The following is a 17597-nucleotide window of genomic DNA, read 5'->3' as shown; positions in this document are numbered from 1 at the left end:
ATTCCAGTGTTCCAAACTGGATAGAAACGTGGAGGAGAGCATTTAGCCAGAAAAAAAGCAATTATTAATTAGGTGTGTAAATTCAAAAGTCAGCAGAGTTGTTGCACACCAGATGTTTTCAAAGTCATGTTAAAATAATCCTCAGTATAATCAAAACAGGCTGACATCAAAAATTAATCATTATGTCCCTGTTCTTCTGCTGGATTTGGGACTTTATAGAAGTTTTTTTTAAATGATTTCAACCTCTTAAGTAAATGGTAAAACTCCAGGGAAATTCCACTTTATTCAGCACTTCACTGGGAGCCCAGGCCCTGATTGTGTAACAGGATTTACACAGCCTTGTGCTGTAAGTACAGGAATTTGGAGATGTAGGATTTGAGTGGAATCTCCCCCTTAATGAGGAAGAAAAAAGTAAGAAAGATAATTTGAGTACAGGTGGTTTTTTAGAAAATTAGAAAACCTATATAAGTAGGTTAAAATATTTAAAAAGTATAAATTATTCCCTTTAAAAGAGGAGTTTGAAAGTGCTGTTTGGAAAAGTTATTCCTGCTTTTTTTTATTAAATGCAGAAATGTCTGGATATTTCCAGTATTCCATAGGGATTTTACATGAATTAAATCATTATAAGCTTATTAAAATGTAATGGAAATATTTAGGGGTTTTTCCTTCTTTTGAAATGTTAAGATTTAGACTGATTTTGAGACGCAGCAACAAAAAATTAATAACACTGAGCAGTTTTGGTTTGATCTAATTTTAAGAACAGCTGATATTTAAAATTTTAAAAGGTAAAAACATAAAATCCCTACACTAAAAACTTTTAAAAAATTCAACAATAAAAATTTTGTATGTTTAATTATTCTGCTCCTGCACATTTGATAATTTAAAATTAAGAATTGTTGGAGTAGACTTAGAGGAAGCTGGAAAATTTAAACAGCAAACATTTAGCTCAGTCAAAAAGGACTAAATATGTAAAGTGCCAGCTGATTTCAGCAGTATTTTTATTTTTTACTGCCTTTTGCAACCATAAAAAATTTTTAAGCTACAAAACCTGGGACAGAGCAGATAAACAAGAAGACACCAAAGTTTGATGAGACTCAGTAATTTCTCTGTTCAGTTTTGTAAATCAGAAATAAAACCTGAAATTCTCTGCTCAGTGTCCTTGATTTCAGCATTTGGGACAAATCAAAGTCTGATTTTTCTTGCCTTGCAGGTGGAATTCCAAGGAATGGTGATAGAGCCAGGAGGGTGAATTTCTCATTTCACAACAGTTTCAGATTCATGTCAAGTTTCTGGAAATAATCCAGGAAAAGGGATGGTGCAGAGCTTAAATTGTACTGCTGGGAGCAGCAAATGGTTCCATTTATTTCACCTAAAGAAAAACTTGGGATTTGTAGGATAGCTAAAAAAACAAAGCAGAATCCAGTGGTTAAGGATTGTTACAGGCAGAGTGAGGAGAAATGAATTTGAACCTTTAAATCACATTTACACAAATGTGTGCCAAACGCAGAGAGAAAAATTCAGTTTTCTTTCTGGAACCTTGGCTGTTATTTCCTAGAGCTGTCCCAGGTCCTGGGGAGCAGCAGGTGAGTGATCCCAGCTCATTTCCCTCCTTCCCCTTCGGATCCTGCCCAAGAACTTTTCTGTCCTGAGCCCCTCCCTGCTGCTCCTGTTCTCCAAGGAGCCTTTGGGGATTCCTTGTTGGGAGAAGCCACTTGGAGATGAGCAGAATTTATCAAGGAAATGTCAATTAAAGGGTGATGGCTGAGGCTGAAAGGGGAATTAATGAATGAATTCCTCTTATTTTAGCACTCCTCCCTGCACTTTGGAGTCAGGAATGCCAAACCCAGTCCCACTCCCAAGTGTTCCTTTGTCCACACCCCAAATTCCAGCCACCATCTGGAATTTCTTGCCCAGCCTGGAGGGTGAGTCAGGAACCAGAACTGATGGCACAGCTGCACTGGAACATGAGAGACTATCATCACAATATATTGCATTTATTTGGCCTGGGCTTTGTTTAAACTGGAAGAAAAGGAATATTAACCCTTCAGTGAGATTTCTCAGGTGTCCAGGCGTGGAGTATGGAATGTTCAAGGTGGCTCAGGAGGAATGTGGTTCATCCTGTCCAGTGGGAGGGCAAGGGCTCACCAGCAGTGAATATTCCTCATTAAATCTAATGGGGTCACGCCAGTGCAAGTTAATACATTGTCCCTTAATATGGTTTATTAACCTCCCTGTGAAAAGTACAGTGCTACAGCACTGCATCTGCAGAGCCTGAGCAAAATGCAAATTTTAACTTATTTCATTGCCACTTTCTTATTCCCTTCAAGTAATTCCTGGCTTTCCAAGTGATGTTTGCCTGTTATTTTTTGGCCTGGTTCTTAAAACCCAGTGTTTTCAAGGTAAGGAAATCAGCTGCATTCTGAGGCTGACTTTTAAGTGGTGTGAAAATATTAGGCAGCATTTCTAGTGCCTTAAAATTGGGTGAGAGAACAAAATGAAGCCTTGAGACTAAAGTTTAAGTACCCCGAGCAAGCTTTTTTCTAATTACTGTAGCTTAATACCAGAGGAGTAAAAAAAAAAAATAAAATCAATATATTTTACTTGGATGAGTTCTCCAAGTGCCTGGTACCACTGTGCAGACTGTAATATGTAAGTTTGGTAAGAAATGACCAAAAATTAAACTGGTAATTTAAATTTCTCTGTATTTTCTTATGTTCTGTGTGCAATTGCCACAGCACCTTGGAATGCTGCTCACTTGTAGTAATTGTCTTTGTAATTAGGCTGAAATATCCACTTTGCTGTTCTCTACATGAAAGCACTGAAATAACTGAGCAGATTTTAGCCAAATTATGTTTTCCCTGAGTTTCTGATAATTCTCCATGTGCAGATATATGGAAATGTAAGGATCTTGTTCCTGAATCAGTCAAGTTTTTATGCCAAACACTGAAAATTGGGATTAATCCTGATGGATTAAACAATTCATATCCCTGGTGGTGGCTGCCAGCGGAGCTGTGGCTGTTTGCAAAGACACCACAATTCCTTTGGAATTCCACCAATTTGAAAATTACAGCCTTCAAAAAATTATAGTTACAGTGCTGCTGTCATTTCCTGCAGTCTTTTTGAACGTGAGCAGGGAATCAGCTGGAATTGTGACCTGCAAAGAGATAATCCAGGCTCAGACAGGCTGTCACTCACCTTTCCTCTGCAACAAAGTGAGCAGGTAGCACTGAGACATCTCCTTAATGAAGTGGCTTTGGTGCCTTTTATCTGTGTGAAGGACAAAATTACCAGGATTCTTGCTTAATGATGGTGTCATTTTTTTTTTTTCTCCCCCAGTGTTTACAAAAAAAATAAAAAAAAAAAAAAATCCAGCAACATGAAAGACTCCCAGCAAAATGGTCTGCATGGTTAAATTAGAAAACTCTGTAGGGCTGCAACATTCAGGTCTGTATTTAAAATGACAGAAAAACGTGAAGTTACATCAGTAATAAAAGTAAATTCAGAAAAATGCTGCAATGTATGAGTGCTGTGAGCTTTCAAATAGGGGTTTTTTTTCCAGCTTTTTTGAATCCAGAAATCTGATTTTTGTTTTTCCCCCCACATCTGCACCAGGGGTTTTCTGACTGCAGTTTGAGGGGGGCTTTCCTTGTTTTCCAGGATATTCCCAGCACATCCGTGAGCACATCCCTGACCTTGCTCTCCAGCAGAACCTGCAGATGGGGAGGCTCTGTGACATCCTGGGTACGTGCTCAGCTCCTGCTCTCTCATTATCCCCCAGCTGCCCCTGGAAGGAAACAGCACAAGGACTTTGTTTTGGTATTAATATTAAATATAGAGCGGGGAGAAGCTGAGAAGGAATTGTGGCATTTCCTGGCCATTTATCCATAAAAAATCCTGCTGCTGCCTCCTTGCCCCTCTGTGCTGGGGTGGAGCAGCTGCTCAGCACCACAGAGGGTTCAGTGCTCCCAAAATGAGGGAGCCCATTCAGGCTCACACACAGAGAAAGGTGTGCTGTAAAGAGCAAGCCCTTATCTAAACCCTTTTTTTTCCCTTTTAAATCAGCAAATGAGACAAAAGGCATCTATTTAATTTTTTTTTTTTTTTCCTGACAGGCTTCTTTTAAGCAAAGTAGGGAAGGATATTAGTTAGCAGTGACCAACTGCACTGGCTCCCTGGAATGACATATTTTACATGATTCATGTATATTTCAGGATCATGATTATTTTATAAATGCCATTTAGTAAGTTTGGAACAAAAATATATTAGATCCAGAAATTTACAGTTGCCTAAAATAATAATGTAATTGCCTTTATATATTATCCAGGCAGTAATACTGTTTTTTCCACTGTACTTTTTTTTTTTTTCTTTTTTTTAACATGGATTTTTTTTGGCTGTTAAATGATAGAAACTTAAAGGGACAAAGTCACACATTGAACAGATATTTTTTTCTCATTTCTGAATGTGAAAATTTGTTCTGCTGTAAGATAGACCACGAGGAAGATACCAACTAGTGAAATATTAACTGAATTATGAACTGGATCATGTGCTTTACCTGTGCCTGGCAGAGGAGCACTGAGATTTTCCATTTTGGTTTGGTTTTTCTTTGGAAAAGCAGAGGATTTCCTTGCTGGCTGTGACCTCCTGTGAGTTAAGCTGTCCCTGGATCCCCCCTGTGTCCTGAGGAGATTTTATCTCTCTTCACAGGGCAGTGCTACAGCAGTAAAATGTGCTGCAGCTTTTTATTCCCCAAATTCACTCAAATTGTCCGTTTTGCACTTGAGTATTGACTGGTGAATGGTGCTGAACTCTTCCATTGGTTACTTTTAAAAGTGATCTGGTAAATCATTATCTAAACACTCTGCTTGTGGGCTCTGTGGCACTTCAATGCCTCAGGTGAGTTCTGGCCTCACATTTCAAACGTGGATTATTTCCCTGCAGCTCTGGCAAAACAAAGTCGAGCCATGGGATCTCTCTTTCACTTTCCAACATTTGGTTCAGGGTTTCCTTGTCCAGTCCTTGCTGTGCTGCAGTCCTTCCGTGGAATTGCAGTTATCCCTGGCACTTGTGCACAATAAAACAATGCAAGGCTTCCCACTGATTTGGATCAAAATCTTGGAGTGCTCTTTGCCTATCGATGCCTCAAGGCGCATTAATTCATTAGCTCTCCTATTGCCATTAATATTTTAGCAGATCAGAGTGGTTACAATTTTCCCAAACTGCCTGTGTTACAGATTCTCCTTCTGTGTGGACACAGCCCTTCAGCCCAAGCTGTTTTCCATGAGGAGAAGCAGATTTCCACACCGTGCTGCCCTGCACACTGCCATGCCAGCAATGGTTATTAATGATACCCCACCCTGAGCTTTTGTGTGGGCAGCATGGGAGTAGGAACAGCCCATGGAAAATCCAGGCAGCGTAGAAAATTGCAATTTCCTCAGCTTTCTCAACTGAATGGCTCAGTTTTATAATTTACTGGCATTAATGGGATATATTTTTCAAGCAGTTCAATTCCCATTGATGTTAATGGGAGCTGGGCTCACAAATCCCCCTGCACCACTTCCCAAATCCTGCCCCCAATATGTTCTGCAGATTGAATCCCAGGAAGCAGCTCTTCCTTTGGGTCACTGCCCTGGCTTCAGGGAAATGCTGAAGCACGGCAAAAAGCCCTGAGATTTGGGAATGATTCCCCATTTTCCTTTATTTGCAGTGCATTTTGAGGGGGGCTGTTGGTGAGCAGAGGGTTGGGGATGCTGGCACTGCTGTTGGGAGCGTGGCACCTTTGTCCCAGCAGTGAGCACTGTGCCCCTTTGTTTCAGATGCCAACGTGGACGTCATCTACATCTGCCCCCTTGCTCTGAGTGAGGAGTTACTGCAGTATTACAATAAACTCCTGGGTCTGCAGGCAGCTGTTAGATCTGGGAACCCTGAGGACATGGCTGACCTGCAGGACAGGTTCAAAATTCTCACCCCTGAAGCTATAAACAGCTTCCCTGTGAGTTTGTCTTCTAATTACTACAGCTTGAGGGATGCAGTAAAATTAAATTGGAAATTTTATAACTTGCAACGCTCTGGTACACATCAGTGAAATATTATTGCAAGTTTAAGGGCTTTACTGATTAGACTACTAGTTAGAGCATTGGAAATAAATATCCTGGTTTAGCTTTATAGACTTGCTTGAGATAGTCCTAGATTGGCTATTTGTAGGCTCTTGTCCCTTCTGACTCTGTGCTTGGGACTGGGAACTTGACAGATTTATATCTCTAAGCAAATCATGGCAATAAACCATTCTTATTACTCAAACTTTATCTCTGGCTAGCCCAGCACTCAATCATTGCTGTGTTTGCAGGGCTCTTGCAACTAAATCCAGTGCAGAGCTCCTTAAAGAACAAGGCTTAAACAAAGTTAGGTAACAATACAGAAATCTGAGTTCCAAACAGATCAGAACAATACATAAATATGAGTTCCAATAATACAAAAGTGATAGTTCCAGAATAACAATTAATAGTAGAGAAATATTAGTTCCAAGTCAGAAATAGAGAAATATTAGTTCTGTTGAGTCAGATTTAATTTCATGTGCTAAAGCATGTTCTAATTAATGTACAGTGTGTTCAGTGTTTCTGGAAATGCTGCAGTGCAGTGGAGACTTCACAGTGAGCAATAGTTTTATATTCTAAAATTTATATTCTAATTTAAATATCAAACCCACATGTCTTGGCTGGGATTAGATTTTTATCAAACTTTGTGGCACATTTAGGGGCTTTACTTGAAGCCTTGCTGCTGGTTTTGCTATTTTTTCTTTTTAAGTTGCACTTTGGCAGTCATAGCAGGTTTTTTCTCTGGACGCTGGGTTGTTTTTCCAATAGTAACTCCCAACTCTGAATTAATGCCAAAATCTCTCAGGAGAATGGGCAAGACCAGATTTTAGGTGAACCAGGTTGAGGTAACCCATGGCTCTTTAGTGCCACACACCTTTAATGTGCAAAACCCACCGGGTTTTCAGTTAACATGTGTTCTTTACCATGTAATAATCAATATTTTTAATGAATACATCCTCTGTGTGGAGAGGAATCTGCTCAGAACTGCTCCTGGTCATCCCTTGGCTTCAGTGCCAATGTGGGCTGTGTAAGGGTTTGAGTTTTATAAGTTATTATAAAGGATCTTTCTCCTGGGTTATTGAAGAAAAAGCTTTTATTGCACCTAATGGATCAAAATTTATTCCAAATCAATGAAATTGTGGCTTGAAGGCCACTTCAGAGGGCTCCTTTTAGCAATTCCAGAGGCACAAATCAGTCCTGCACAGGAAAAGGCGTGGAAAAGGCAGAGCTGGTCCTGATCCTGCACTTGAGGTGTGTCCAGCTGGAGGCAGCTTTTCTCTCCTGGTGATCCTGGTGCCAAGGGCAGATCTGGGATCTTGGGAAGCTGAAAACAAAACAAAAATCAACAGGTTTGAGAGCCAAGAACTTTGGTTAATCCCATATCCCCTGCTCCTGCTGGAATCCCTCAGTTCTGCTCTTCCCTGCTCTCCCTCCCACCTCCATGTACCCTGGCAGCTCTAGCACTCTCAAAAAGCAGCAATGAAGCAGCTTTTACAGCCTGACCTCCTTAATTAGCTGTAAAATCCATTATGGAGGGACACAAAGCAAATCTCCTCCCTCAGCCCCGCTGTGGCCCCAGGCTGGGAATGGATCCTGGTCCCTGCAGGCAGAGCTCTGGGATGGGCCGGGCCCTGCCTGGGAGCAGGGCTCAGCTCAAGGGAATCCATCCATGGATCAGGCCTTGGAATGTCTTGGCTCTAAAGCTGATGCAAGCAGAAGGGCTCCAGGTAACTTGTTTGCTGTTCTTTTCATCCTGAAACTGCTGTAATTCTCTTTTTCCTGCTGGAGCTCTGGGGAGTGTCCCATTCCTGCTGGCCTTGCAGGGTGCCTAACTCCTTCACAGAGACCTGGGCACTTTCTGGAGCTGTGTTTGGTGTGAGAAAGCACCAAGGAGGTTCCTTGGCTTCTTTTCCAGCACCATCCTCCCTATATGAGCAATGAAATCAGGATTTCTACTTCAGTCCCTGGCAATGAACATCCAGGACTTGGAAGGAAAATATTCTGTGTCCTTCAGTGCTGGAAATCCCTGGCAAATCCAGGATTTACATTATCCTGAAAATCCCTGAGGCCTAAACGAGATGAAATCTCAATAGGAAGATGATTTTCTCCTTGTTGGGATTATGATTTGTTCACGACAATTTATTGCAGTGGATTGCTCTTGTGAAAGTTCTCCATCCCTGTCTCATCCTCAGTATATTTTTGGGAAAATAATTGGAATATATGCAGGCCATGCATGGGATATGTTGTTTAAAACATTTCTGAGGTTTCACCTGCCATGAGTGATATTCTTAATTTAAATTCAGAGTTCGTAGGGTGTGTCATGAGCTGCTTATTCAGCAATAGATCTTTTTTTGGAAAGAAATGAGAAATTCCTTCAAAAAGTTAGAACCCTTGTGTTTTAAGCAAAAAACCTACTACAAAACTGTTCCCCTCTCCTTAAGTGCTCCTTTAGATCAGCAATCAGAGCTCCTGTGAAATGGAAATGTGCATCCCCAGTAATTTAATGTAAGCACTGAAAGCTTTTGTAAATCAAAGTGTTTTATTCTCAGAGAATCACTTCAAATACCCTGAACTGTATGTGAAATACATTCCCTGCTATAGGGGAGGGGGGGATTCTTCATTTTTTTATTGATTTTGAGGAGCTCTGGAGTTAAACCATGCCAGGAGTGTTGCTGAGATGAATCACTATTATCCAAAGGCCAGCAGCCTCTGTGCCTGACAGAAGGATAATTCCACACGGATCAAATAAATACAGATGTGTAGTAATTAGTTCTATTCCCAAAGAGGCCATTTCCAACCCACTAAAGATGTGCACGATTATGGAGCCTCACCCCAACAGCTTTTATCAATTTAAACTGCTAAGCTACAGGATAGGTCATAACCCAGCCTGCTATTAATAATGTATTTATTGTGGGCAACATTAGGAATTAGGGGGAGGAAAAAAAAACCCAACAAAAAACCCACTTTTCATCAGAATAAATGTTCTCTTTTTGCAGGAGCATCACATGTGCCTGGCCACTGTGCTCAAGTACAGCCCCAGGACAATGCAGAGGCTCCAGGCTCTGCTCCAGGGCAGGGTTGCCTACATGGTTGGGGGTGTTCCCCACCTGGATGATCTGGCTGTGGCTGACCAGCTCCAGGTGCCACTTTTGGGCTCGGAGCCAGCAGTGGCTCAGCTCTACAGCACCAAGTCTGGCAGCAAGAGGATCTTTGCCAGTGCTGGAGTGCCAGTCCCTCCTGGAGAGTGGGACATCCACAGCAGGGAGCAGGTGAGCACTGGGCTCATTCCAAGAACGCCACTGATGAGAGAGAGCCTCATCAAGGAACAACAGTTTTATATTGCAAATATTAAACCTACAGTGCCCGGGCTGGGATTTGATTTTTAGCAGACTCTGTGGCACATTTAGGGGCTTTGCTTGAAGCCCTGTTGCTGGTTTTGCTAATTATTTTTCTTTTTTAACTGAGCTTTGACAGTCATAGCAGGTTTTCTTCTGGATGCTGGGTTATTCTTTAAGAGTAACTCCCAACTATTTTTCCAGTAGTAACTCCCAAACTCTCATGGGTTTGAACAAGTCTTGGGTGAGGCTGGGTCCTTTTGTGGCTCAGTTTGTGCCCAAGGCAGGAAGGAACACAGTTACTCTGGGGTTCTTCATGGGCTTGAGGATATAAAAGTGTTTGGTCCAATATTTGAGACAGTTTGTGCTGGTGAAGTCATGAAATGAATCCATTTTACCAGTGAATGAAGGTGCACATTTTCCAAAAATCCTTGTTCTAAGGGGAAGAAACCTCCCTGCAATGAGCCTGTTCCCACTGAGGTTCCCTGAGCATCTTTGCAGTTTTACTTTGCAGCCTATCATTGCTAAATTCATCTCTCTTGTTGGCATGACCAGTAGGAAAATAACAAAACCCCACTGAACTGAAATTACGAGGCACAAGAGGCTTCTGTGCTTTCATTTTACATGTTTATTTTGCAGCCAGTTCCTCAGTATTTTATTCTCTAAGCTGATGTTGCAATTTACAATGATGTGTCTAAGTATTTACTTAAAAAAAACCCAACATTTTTATGGTAGTGTTACATCTCATCCAGGAAAATAATCATTGCTAAGGGTTTTTGTAGGTGTTCCTGCTTCTTCAAGAGGCTTTTCTCATTTCTTTAGTTTTTATTAATCACCTTTAGTACTGAACAGTCTAAGCTACACAAATCCATTGCTACTTCTCCAGTAGATGAAATAAATATATGATCAATGACCTGCAAAACAGCTGTTTGATTTATTTGATTCACGTAAATTATTTAACAATACTTCTGGTTCATCCTACAGGTTATGGAATTTCTCCTTCTGTTGTTTGCTTGTATGAAATATTGACATTTTAGGTTAAATAATCAAAGTGAGGTGACACCATGGTAAAGCACAATTCAATTTTCACTTAAAGATAGCACATAATTCTTTGTGATTGGTACAGTCCTTACAGGATTATTGATCCTTTTCATTACTGTAGGGGGAGCCCTCAAGAAAAACACATTTATGTGATTCTCAAAAGCCACAAATGGAACACATGTAATTGTATTTTAGGTCAATCTTTAAAAAAAAAAAGAAACAAAAATCCCTCAAATTACTCTGTAAAACGTAGAAGACTCCAGCCAATGCAACAAGATCTGAGAATACTTTTACCAGGTTCAAAGTCATTTGCAGTTTCTAAGAAGCTAATTGCATCCTGCACCAGCTGGGCAAAAGGCATTTGAAAGCCATTTAAATCTGTGTACATACACAAATAAATAATTAGCATTTTTATAAAGCCTGCCTGGTACCTCCTCCGTGCATTTATAACCATGGGCTGCACTCTCCAGCAGCAGAATTTCCCAGCTGTTTGGGCTGGTGCTACCCTGGCACATTTTTGCAAACAGCATCGTCCACCCCACATTGTTCCCTGTCACAAACGGTTGTGGAGCACTCCTGGCGATCCAAAACATCAGACAAAAACAAAAACCAACACCTGGGCAGGCAAATTCCTCTGTGCAGAAAACAGGGATGTCCTCAAAGGCAGCTTTCACTCCACACCCAAACAGCTGTGACACAAACACCTCTGAGAAAAGGAACCCCTATTGTTGGATTGTGCCCTTTCCTGACCCAGAGATGGGGCAACTGAGAGGCTTTTAAAACTTTTATTCCATTTTCAGACAATACAGATGTTATAATTCATGCCATTCCAATCAGAAGCCAACTATTTCCTAATTCCAATATATTATAAGTGTGTCTTGGCCTATCTGCTTTAGCCACACCATGCTGTAAATGCCTTAAAGCCAATAGTCTAAAATTACCCCTTGTGGGTCCTACCACAATGCATCTTTCACAGTTCTATTTCTCTAAAATATCTAGTTTTATTTGTAAGGCCATCCTTTGAAATTGTTTCTAGTTCTTTCTCTCTCAGCAGTGTCTGTCCTGTTCCATGGCATTTCTGAGTCAGCATTTCTTATCTCAAGCTTTGCATATGGATGCCCACTATGTGTATTCTGTCAGGCTTTGAGAATCTCCTACAAATCCATTTCCCACATTTCCCCCTCTCTCTCTTGGACAGAAAAAACTTCTCTGATGGTTTCATTCATGGATTGCTGTGCACAGTGAAGTACACAGGGCTTTATCACTGACATTGTCACTATAATAATCAATTTATAGAAACTTATTTTCATAAATAATTATATATAATATTCTATACTAGATAAAATATAGTGTATATATTATCTAATATAATATATAATATTTTATATATAAAATGTATCATACTATATATATCACACAGGGCTTTATCACTGGCATTATAATAATCACTATATTATTTTATAATATATATATAATATAATATAGTGATATATTATAATATATCACTATATTATAATAATCACTATATTATATTATTATAGTCACTATAATAATCAATGAATAGAAACTTATTTTAATAAATAATTATACTATAAATAATATTATATAATGTCTAAAATATAGTATATATTATCTAATATATAATATTTTATATATAAAATATATAATAATCAATGTATATAATCTTAATAATCAATGTATAGAAACTTTAAGCTCCTTTAGCCAGGGTGCAAAACTCTGTTTTTCAAATAAGTCATCTAAGTAAGTCATCACCCTATGTGAGCCTTCTGTCAGGGTGCAAGAATTGTCTACAGATCCATTTCTCACACATATTTAGGAAAATAAATAAGTGTTAATAGATGTCCCAGATCAATATTTGGGAGCTGGAAGCGTGAAGGGTTTTGTGTCCCTGCCCTGCAGCTGCTCCGTGCCCTCAGCCAGCTCGTCCTGGACCACCCGGAGGTGCAGCGCTGGCTCCTCAAGGTGGATGGCGAGCGTGCAGGAGATGGCACTGCCTTCTGTGATGTCACTGCCCACCTGGAATGCTACCCCTGGATCCAGAGGGAGCAGCAGGGACACGGCCCCGCGGCGTGGAGCGACAGCCAGGCCCGCGTGAGTAACCCAACTGCACCTTCTGCGTTGGCCTGGCTCTTCAGTGTCCCCTGAGGTCCCTCCTCGCTGTAAATCCCCTCCCTGAGCCTTCACTGGAAGGTAAATATGGATATCACAGCCCAGCCTGGCTTCACAAAGCAGCAGCAATTCAAATAGAACAGGGAAATAGTCCAAAATATTCCAAAATATGAAGGAATGCCTGGCAGCCAGCTGAGGGAGGACTTGTGTTGTAACACTTCCTATGCAATAATGGACAGGGTTTATACATTTTTTGTACAAATGTTATACATTTTTTTAGCTAAGTGAAGACATATAAAGGCAAGTTTATAGGCAGCACAGCCTAAACTCCATAGAAAATTGGAATTCTTTCCATAGAAATTTGGAATTATTGAAGCAAAGATTAATTGGGATTGGGATTAAAATAGCTGAATGCCACTAATTTGAAATCATACAAACTGATTGCTTTTTCAGCTGGTTTTCTATGGATTATTTTTTCTGGATGCTCTGCCTCATTAATAACTTTTAAACCTGTATGAGACAACACTTGTAGGTTTTGGTGATCATTAAGCTGCTGTAAGTTTTATTACTATGGGTGCTCAGGTAAGGAGAGCCATCTATAAAAATCTAACTAAGGGAAAAATTAGAGCATGAACTCAGGCACTCCTGGATTCCTAAGAATCCCCAGGACTGAGAGGCTGGAAGATGATCCATTTTAACTGCAGAAAAATCCATGTGAACCCACACTTCATTATTCTGGCATTCCAAGAACTATTTGTAGTTTAAATATTCATTGGTATTTAAATGTGTTAATTTCAATAAGCATTTGATATTTCTGTATATCTTGCCAAATTCATTCCTAATGTAATGGTTTTAAAGCCAGAAGGAATGTATCCAGAAAAATTGTTTAATTTACATAAACTACTCATTATAGTTCCTCTGATTTTTTTTAAATTCAATCAAAACGGGTTTGAAATTTGAGGTTGATTGAATTATATTGTATATTAAAGTTTCAAATTGGGCTGATTACAGTTCTGCTGCGTTTGACAGATACCAAATAATTCCACATTATAAAACAGAGTTCCTGATAGAAAGCTGAAGGGATAATTCCTCTGATCTGCAAGTCAGGCAGGATGAAGCAGACCCTGAAAATCCACCCCAGTGGGACACAAAGCTCAGGATGTGTCCAGGGCCTGCTCCCAGCACCTCAGTCAGGACACAGCCAGGAGCCAGCACTGCAGTTCTGACCCTGATATCGGTGACATTCCCTGTGTCTGTGCCTTTTTCATTCTTTTCCTAAGTGCTTCTGCATAAAGGCCACAGTGAGCCCAGACTTCCTTTTCACTACCTTGAGCTTGGGTACAACCAGTGAGAAACCCTTAAATACAAACACATGTTGGAAGTTGGGAAATGAACGTGGGATAATGAATTTGATCTCATTTCCCAGAGTCAGCAGACAATTCCAGGCCAGGGCTGACGTGGGCTTTGCCAAAGTGTTGTCCAGAGAAGCTCTGGGTTCCTGATCCCTGCAAGTGTCCCAGGCCAGGCTGGACAGGGCTTGGAGCAGCCTGGGATGGTGGGAGGTGTTGGGATGGGATTGATGCCTTGGGAAGGCTGCCCTGGAGCAGAGGCTGGGCAGAGCTCCAGAATAAAGCAGGGATTCATTCCAAGCATCTCCTCCATGGATCCACCTTGGGCAGCACCAGAGCCCAGCCAGGGCTGCACCCAAGATGAACCAAAATGGCCCCAAAATGCACGGCCAGGCATGGGCTCTGTCCCTGGGATCAGTTCTGCTCCATTTGCACCTTGCAGTTCATTGTCCCATCCCAGCTTTAGCCCCTGCAGTCCCACCCTGCTTGTTTTTCTCTCTCCAGCCCACGGGGTTTGTGCTCTTGGGCTGAGGTTTGGGTCATTTGTCCTTGGTGCCCAGCTGGAGCAGGAATTGTTTTGTGTCCCTGCTCTGTGCACAGAGCTCACCATCCCTAATGTGAAGCCCAGACCCCCGCACTAAAGCAGCACAGAATGTGAAAAATATGAAAGCTCAAACCTGAGGCATCAGGATGATCCTGAAAATCCCTCCCAATCCAACCTTTCTGTGATTCCAAAGGGTGGAATTTGCTGCTGTTTTGAGCACCTTGAACATTTCTCCAATTTCCCTGCCTTCCACGTTTACCCTCTTTTGAAATAAGGACTCACAGCCCTCCCCAGCCTCAGCACAGGAGAGCAGGGGATTAAAACACTCCTTTGTCAGGGAACACCATTGTAATGATCCACATTTAAACATCAAAGCAGGAGTTTGTGCTTTCATGTCCTGGTGCAGTGTGAGGACCTGGTTCCTTTGATAATGAAGACGTCGTGTCAGTGCCACACACAAACGGATGCTGGCAGGTTATTAAAAAATTCAGCTTCTTGATGAAAGACTATCCTGCAGGCTAGGAGCACAGTGAAAAGCCTCTCCATTCTGGTGGAATTATTAGAAATGAGAACATGACTGTAAGCACTAAATTATGGTAATACTTACAAATAGCATCATTTGCATAGCAGTTTAAGACACGCCACCCAGATTTTCCTCAGTGGCGTGGAGTAGGCAACAGATTAAAAATAATGGACTTGGTGAGTTTGAGCTGTGTAAAAATCTATTCCAGCTAAAAATGAGCCTGATTTTAGATTCCTCAATGCAAATACAGCATTGGGGCAGACCCAAATGCACGACAGGATTATGGATGGGTTTCACCTTGTTAACTCAATGCAGCCTCTGAGTTATCTGAACAATTCATCTGCAACTGCAGGAAGGGTTGAATTCATAAACTGCAAAATGTCTCCAAGTCCATCAGCCCCCTGTGCACTGCTCAAGTCTGTCAGGAGAGGAATTTCATCCTGAGGCCCGGACCCCAGTGGCTCAATATCCAGAGAAACTGCTGCACTTTTGGCACTTGTGGGGTTGGTTCTGGAGACGTCTTCCAGTGGGGAAAAGAACATCAGGGTCTGGCCCTTGTTGTGTACAAAAAAACCCCAAAAAACAGTTAATCTGATAAGGAGACTCAGTATCTTGTAGGGTGAATGATGATTGTAGGGAACAAATAAATTCATTTTTAACATCTGCAGGTTTTCTGTACTAGTTCAAGCTTCAGTCACCCCATGCATAGCACAAAAAGTGGTTTTGCTGCTGTAAGATAAGTGAATTTTTTTCGGAATATCTAGATAAAGATATCCATAATCCTTATTAATAGATGGTATAGCTGGGCATCTCCTTCCTCCTCAAAGTCAGCAGCTCAGATTCTGGAAAATCTCACCCAAACTTTTATGGACCCTTGCTGGGAGACTCTAAATTCCTGGAAAATTCTCATTATTGCGGACACAATCTCTGGCTTAGAGGTATTCTGACTTCTTGGAGGCTGGGAGGGTATCCAAGCAAAGGATACGTTCACTCTGTCTTCATATTTTCCTTTTTCTTAGGACTCAAACTCCCAAAACTCTTCCCTTTTAGGGCAAAGAGGACATTGCCTTCCTGTTGGCATTGCCTTTTTTCTTCTTTTAACAACTCCCTTTATATATATAACACAGGACTGCAGGATCCCATCCTCTTGCACAAATGTGGATTTGTGGTAAATCACTAGATTATATTACTAATGAAATTAATTTTAGAATTATCTTTTATTACCCTGTGACTTAATTAACCACAAGGGCCAACAACGGGATGTGAGTTTATCTTGCAGCAAGTCTGAAAATAACAAAGATCAGGCTGGAGACAAAAAGAAAGGGATAAAGAAGAGCTGAAAATCCAGGGATAGAACAAGACACAGAAAACAAGCAACAAATACTCTCTGAATAAGCCCTTAAAATTGGTGATAGCTACACAACCATTTCAAAACTCTCCATCAAATATCTGTCATAGGGGGGAAAAAAAGGATTTCATGCACTTGGGCAGCCCCTGCTAGAAAAATCCTTGAGTTTTACTCCTCCAGTTGAGTCAGAGGATTTTGTCTCTGGTTCTTTTCCTTACAGGCTATAATTCAGTTCATTTATTACAATGAGGAAATCAGAACCTTTTCAAAATGTGACAAATCTGGACAATTTTTGGTCTGAATCACCTAAAACAAGATTTGGATGCTGCTTGCAGGATTTTGCAATGATTGTTGTTGGGAAATAGGAATGCAAAATGCTGGATGTTCCTTTAAATGAACCATTTTTTGGTCAGCTTTTAAAAGTCCTGCAGTAAGTAATAGATGAATTTTGGGATTAGCTGGCAGTCAGGAATAGTGGGGAGCAGATTGTGTCCTGCTTGGGTGAATTCCATGTACTAAGATTTCCACATCTTATTTCTTTACCGAGTTCAGGAACTCAGAGGAGGATGTGTGTGCAAACAAATCAGGATAAAACCAATCCATCAAAAATGTAATTTCAGAAACCTGCCACTGCCAGCACACTCCTTTCCGACCCCCTTTGAACACAGCAGAGCTTCCTAACACTGCTTTTTTCCCGAGTTTTTGTTCATTGATCTTAGTGTAACACCTCGAGCCCGCGGAGGGGGTTCCTAGGGAAGGAGCCAGCTGTGCACGTGCGATTGCAGGTGTGGTATTCTTCCAGCCTGAAGAGGGCCAGAAGCCCTGACACATCCCCAGAAAATGCATTTCCAGCACTTCAGCATTTCATCTAACTGATACCACATTTAATAGGGAAAGGAAAGGAGCCCAAAGACTTCAGGAAGAGCTTGGTGATGGAAGGGAGTAGTGCTGGAGCAATTATTCCAAATAATTGAAATATTCGTTGCACCTGCAGACAATCCTCAATTTATTAAGATTATCTGCATGTGATGAGCAAATCTGAGGTGAAATAAAGCAGAATTGTGTCCCTGGGCTTGGTGAAACCCAGAATATCATCCCTGAACCACAAGCAGGGGCTCTGCAAGCTGTTGGGCTGTGTGTCCTATTGATTTAATATGCTCCTAATCAGTACATAAAGCTATAGGCCTGCAGTGTTAATTTTTCATATGCTTACAAAGTACCCTTTGATTTTCTGT

The 17597-nt window shown here is 41.0% G+C and overlaps 1 protein-coding gene across 14 annotated transcripts in view; it reads left to right on the top strand.

The window, feature by feature from the left end:
• The window catches only part of IQCH (IQ motif containing H), a 53642-nt gene that overhangs the window by 14644 nt on the left and 21401 nt on the right, over nt 1-17597 (top strand). For 13 of the 14 annotated variants that reach the window (XM_077185715.1, XM_077185714.1, XM_077185713.1 and 10 more), the window contains 4 exons: nt 3658-3741; nt 5814-5989; nt 9089-9361; nt 12389-12580. In XM_077185715.1, coding sequence (XP_077041830.1) covers nt 3658-3741; nt 5814-5989; nt 9089-9361; nt 12389-12580 — 725 coding nt within the window. The remainder of the gene's footprint in view (nt 1-3657; nt 3742-5813; nt 5990-9088; nt 9362-12388; nt 12581-17597) is intronic. The other variant, XM_077185718.1, reaches the window with a different exon arrangement.

The sequence above is a fragment of the Agelaius phoeniceus genome, chromosome 13 (genome assembly GCF_051311805.1).
Source record: "Agelaius phoeniceus isolate bAgePho1 chromosome 13, bAgePho1.hap1, whole genome shotgun sequence".
Taxonomy (NCBI): domain Eukaryota; kingdom Metazoa; phylum Chordata; class Aves; order Passeriformes; family Icteridae; genus Agelaius; species Agelaius phoeniceus.
Note: the sequence above shows the minus strand (reverse complement) of the source record. Positions and strands in the feature narration are given on the sequence as shown.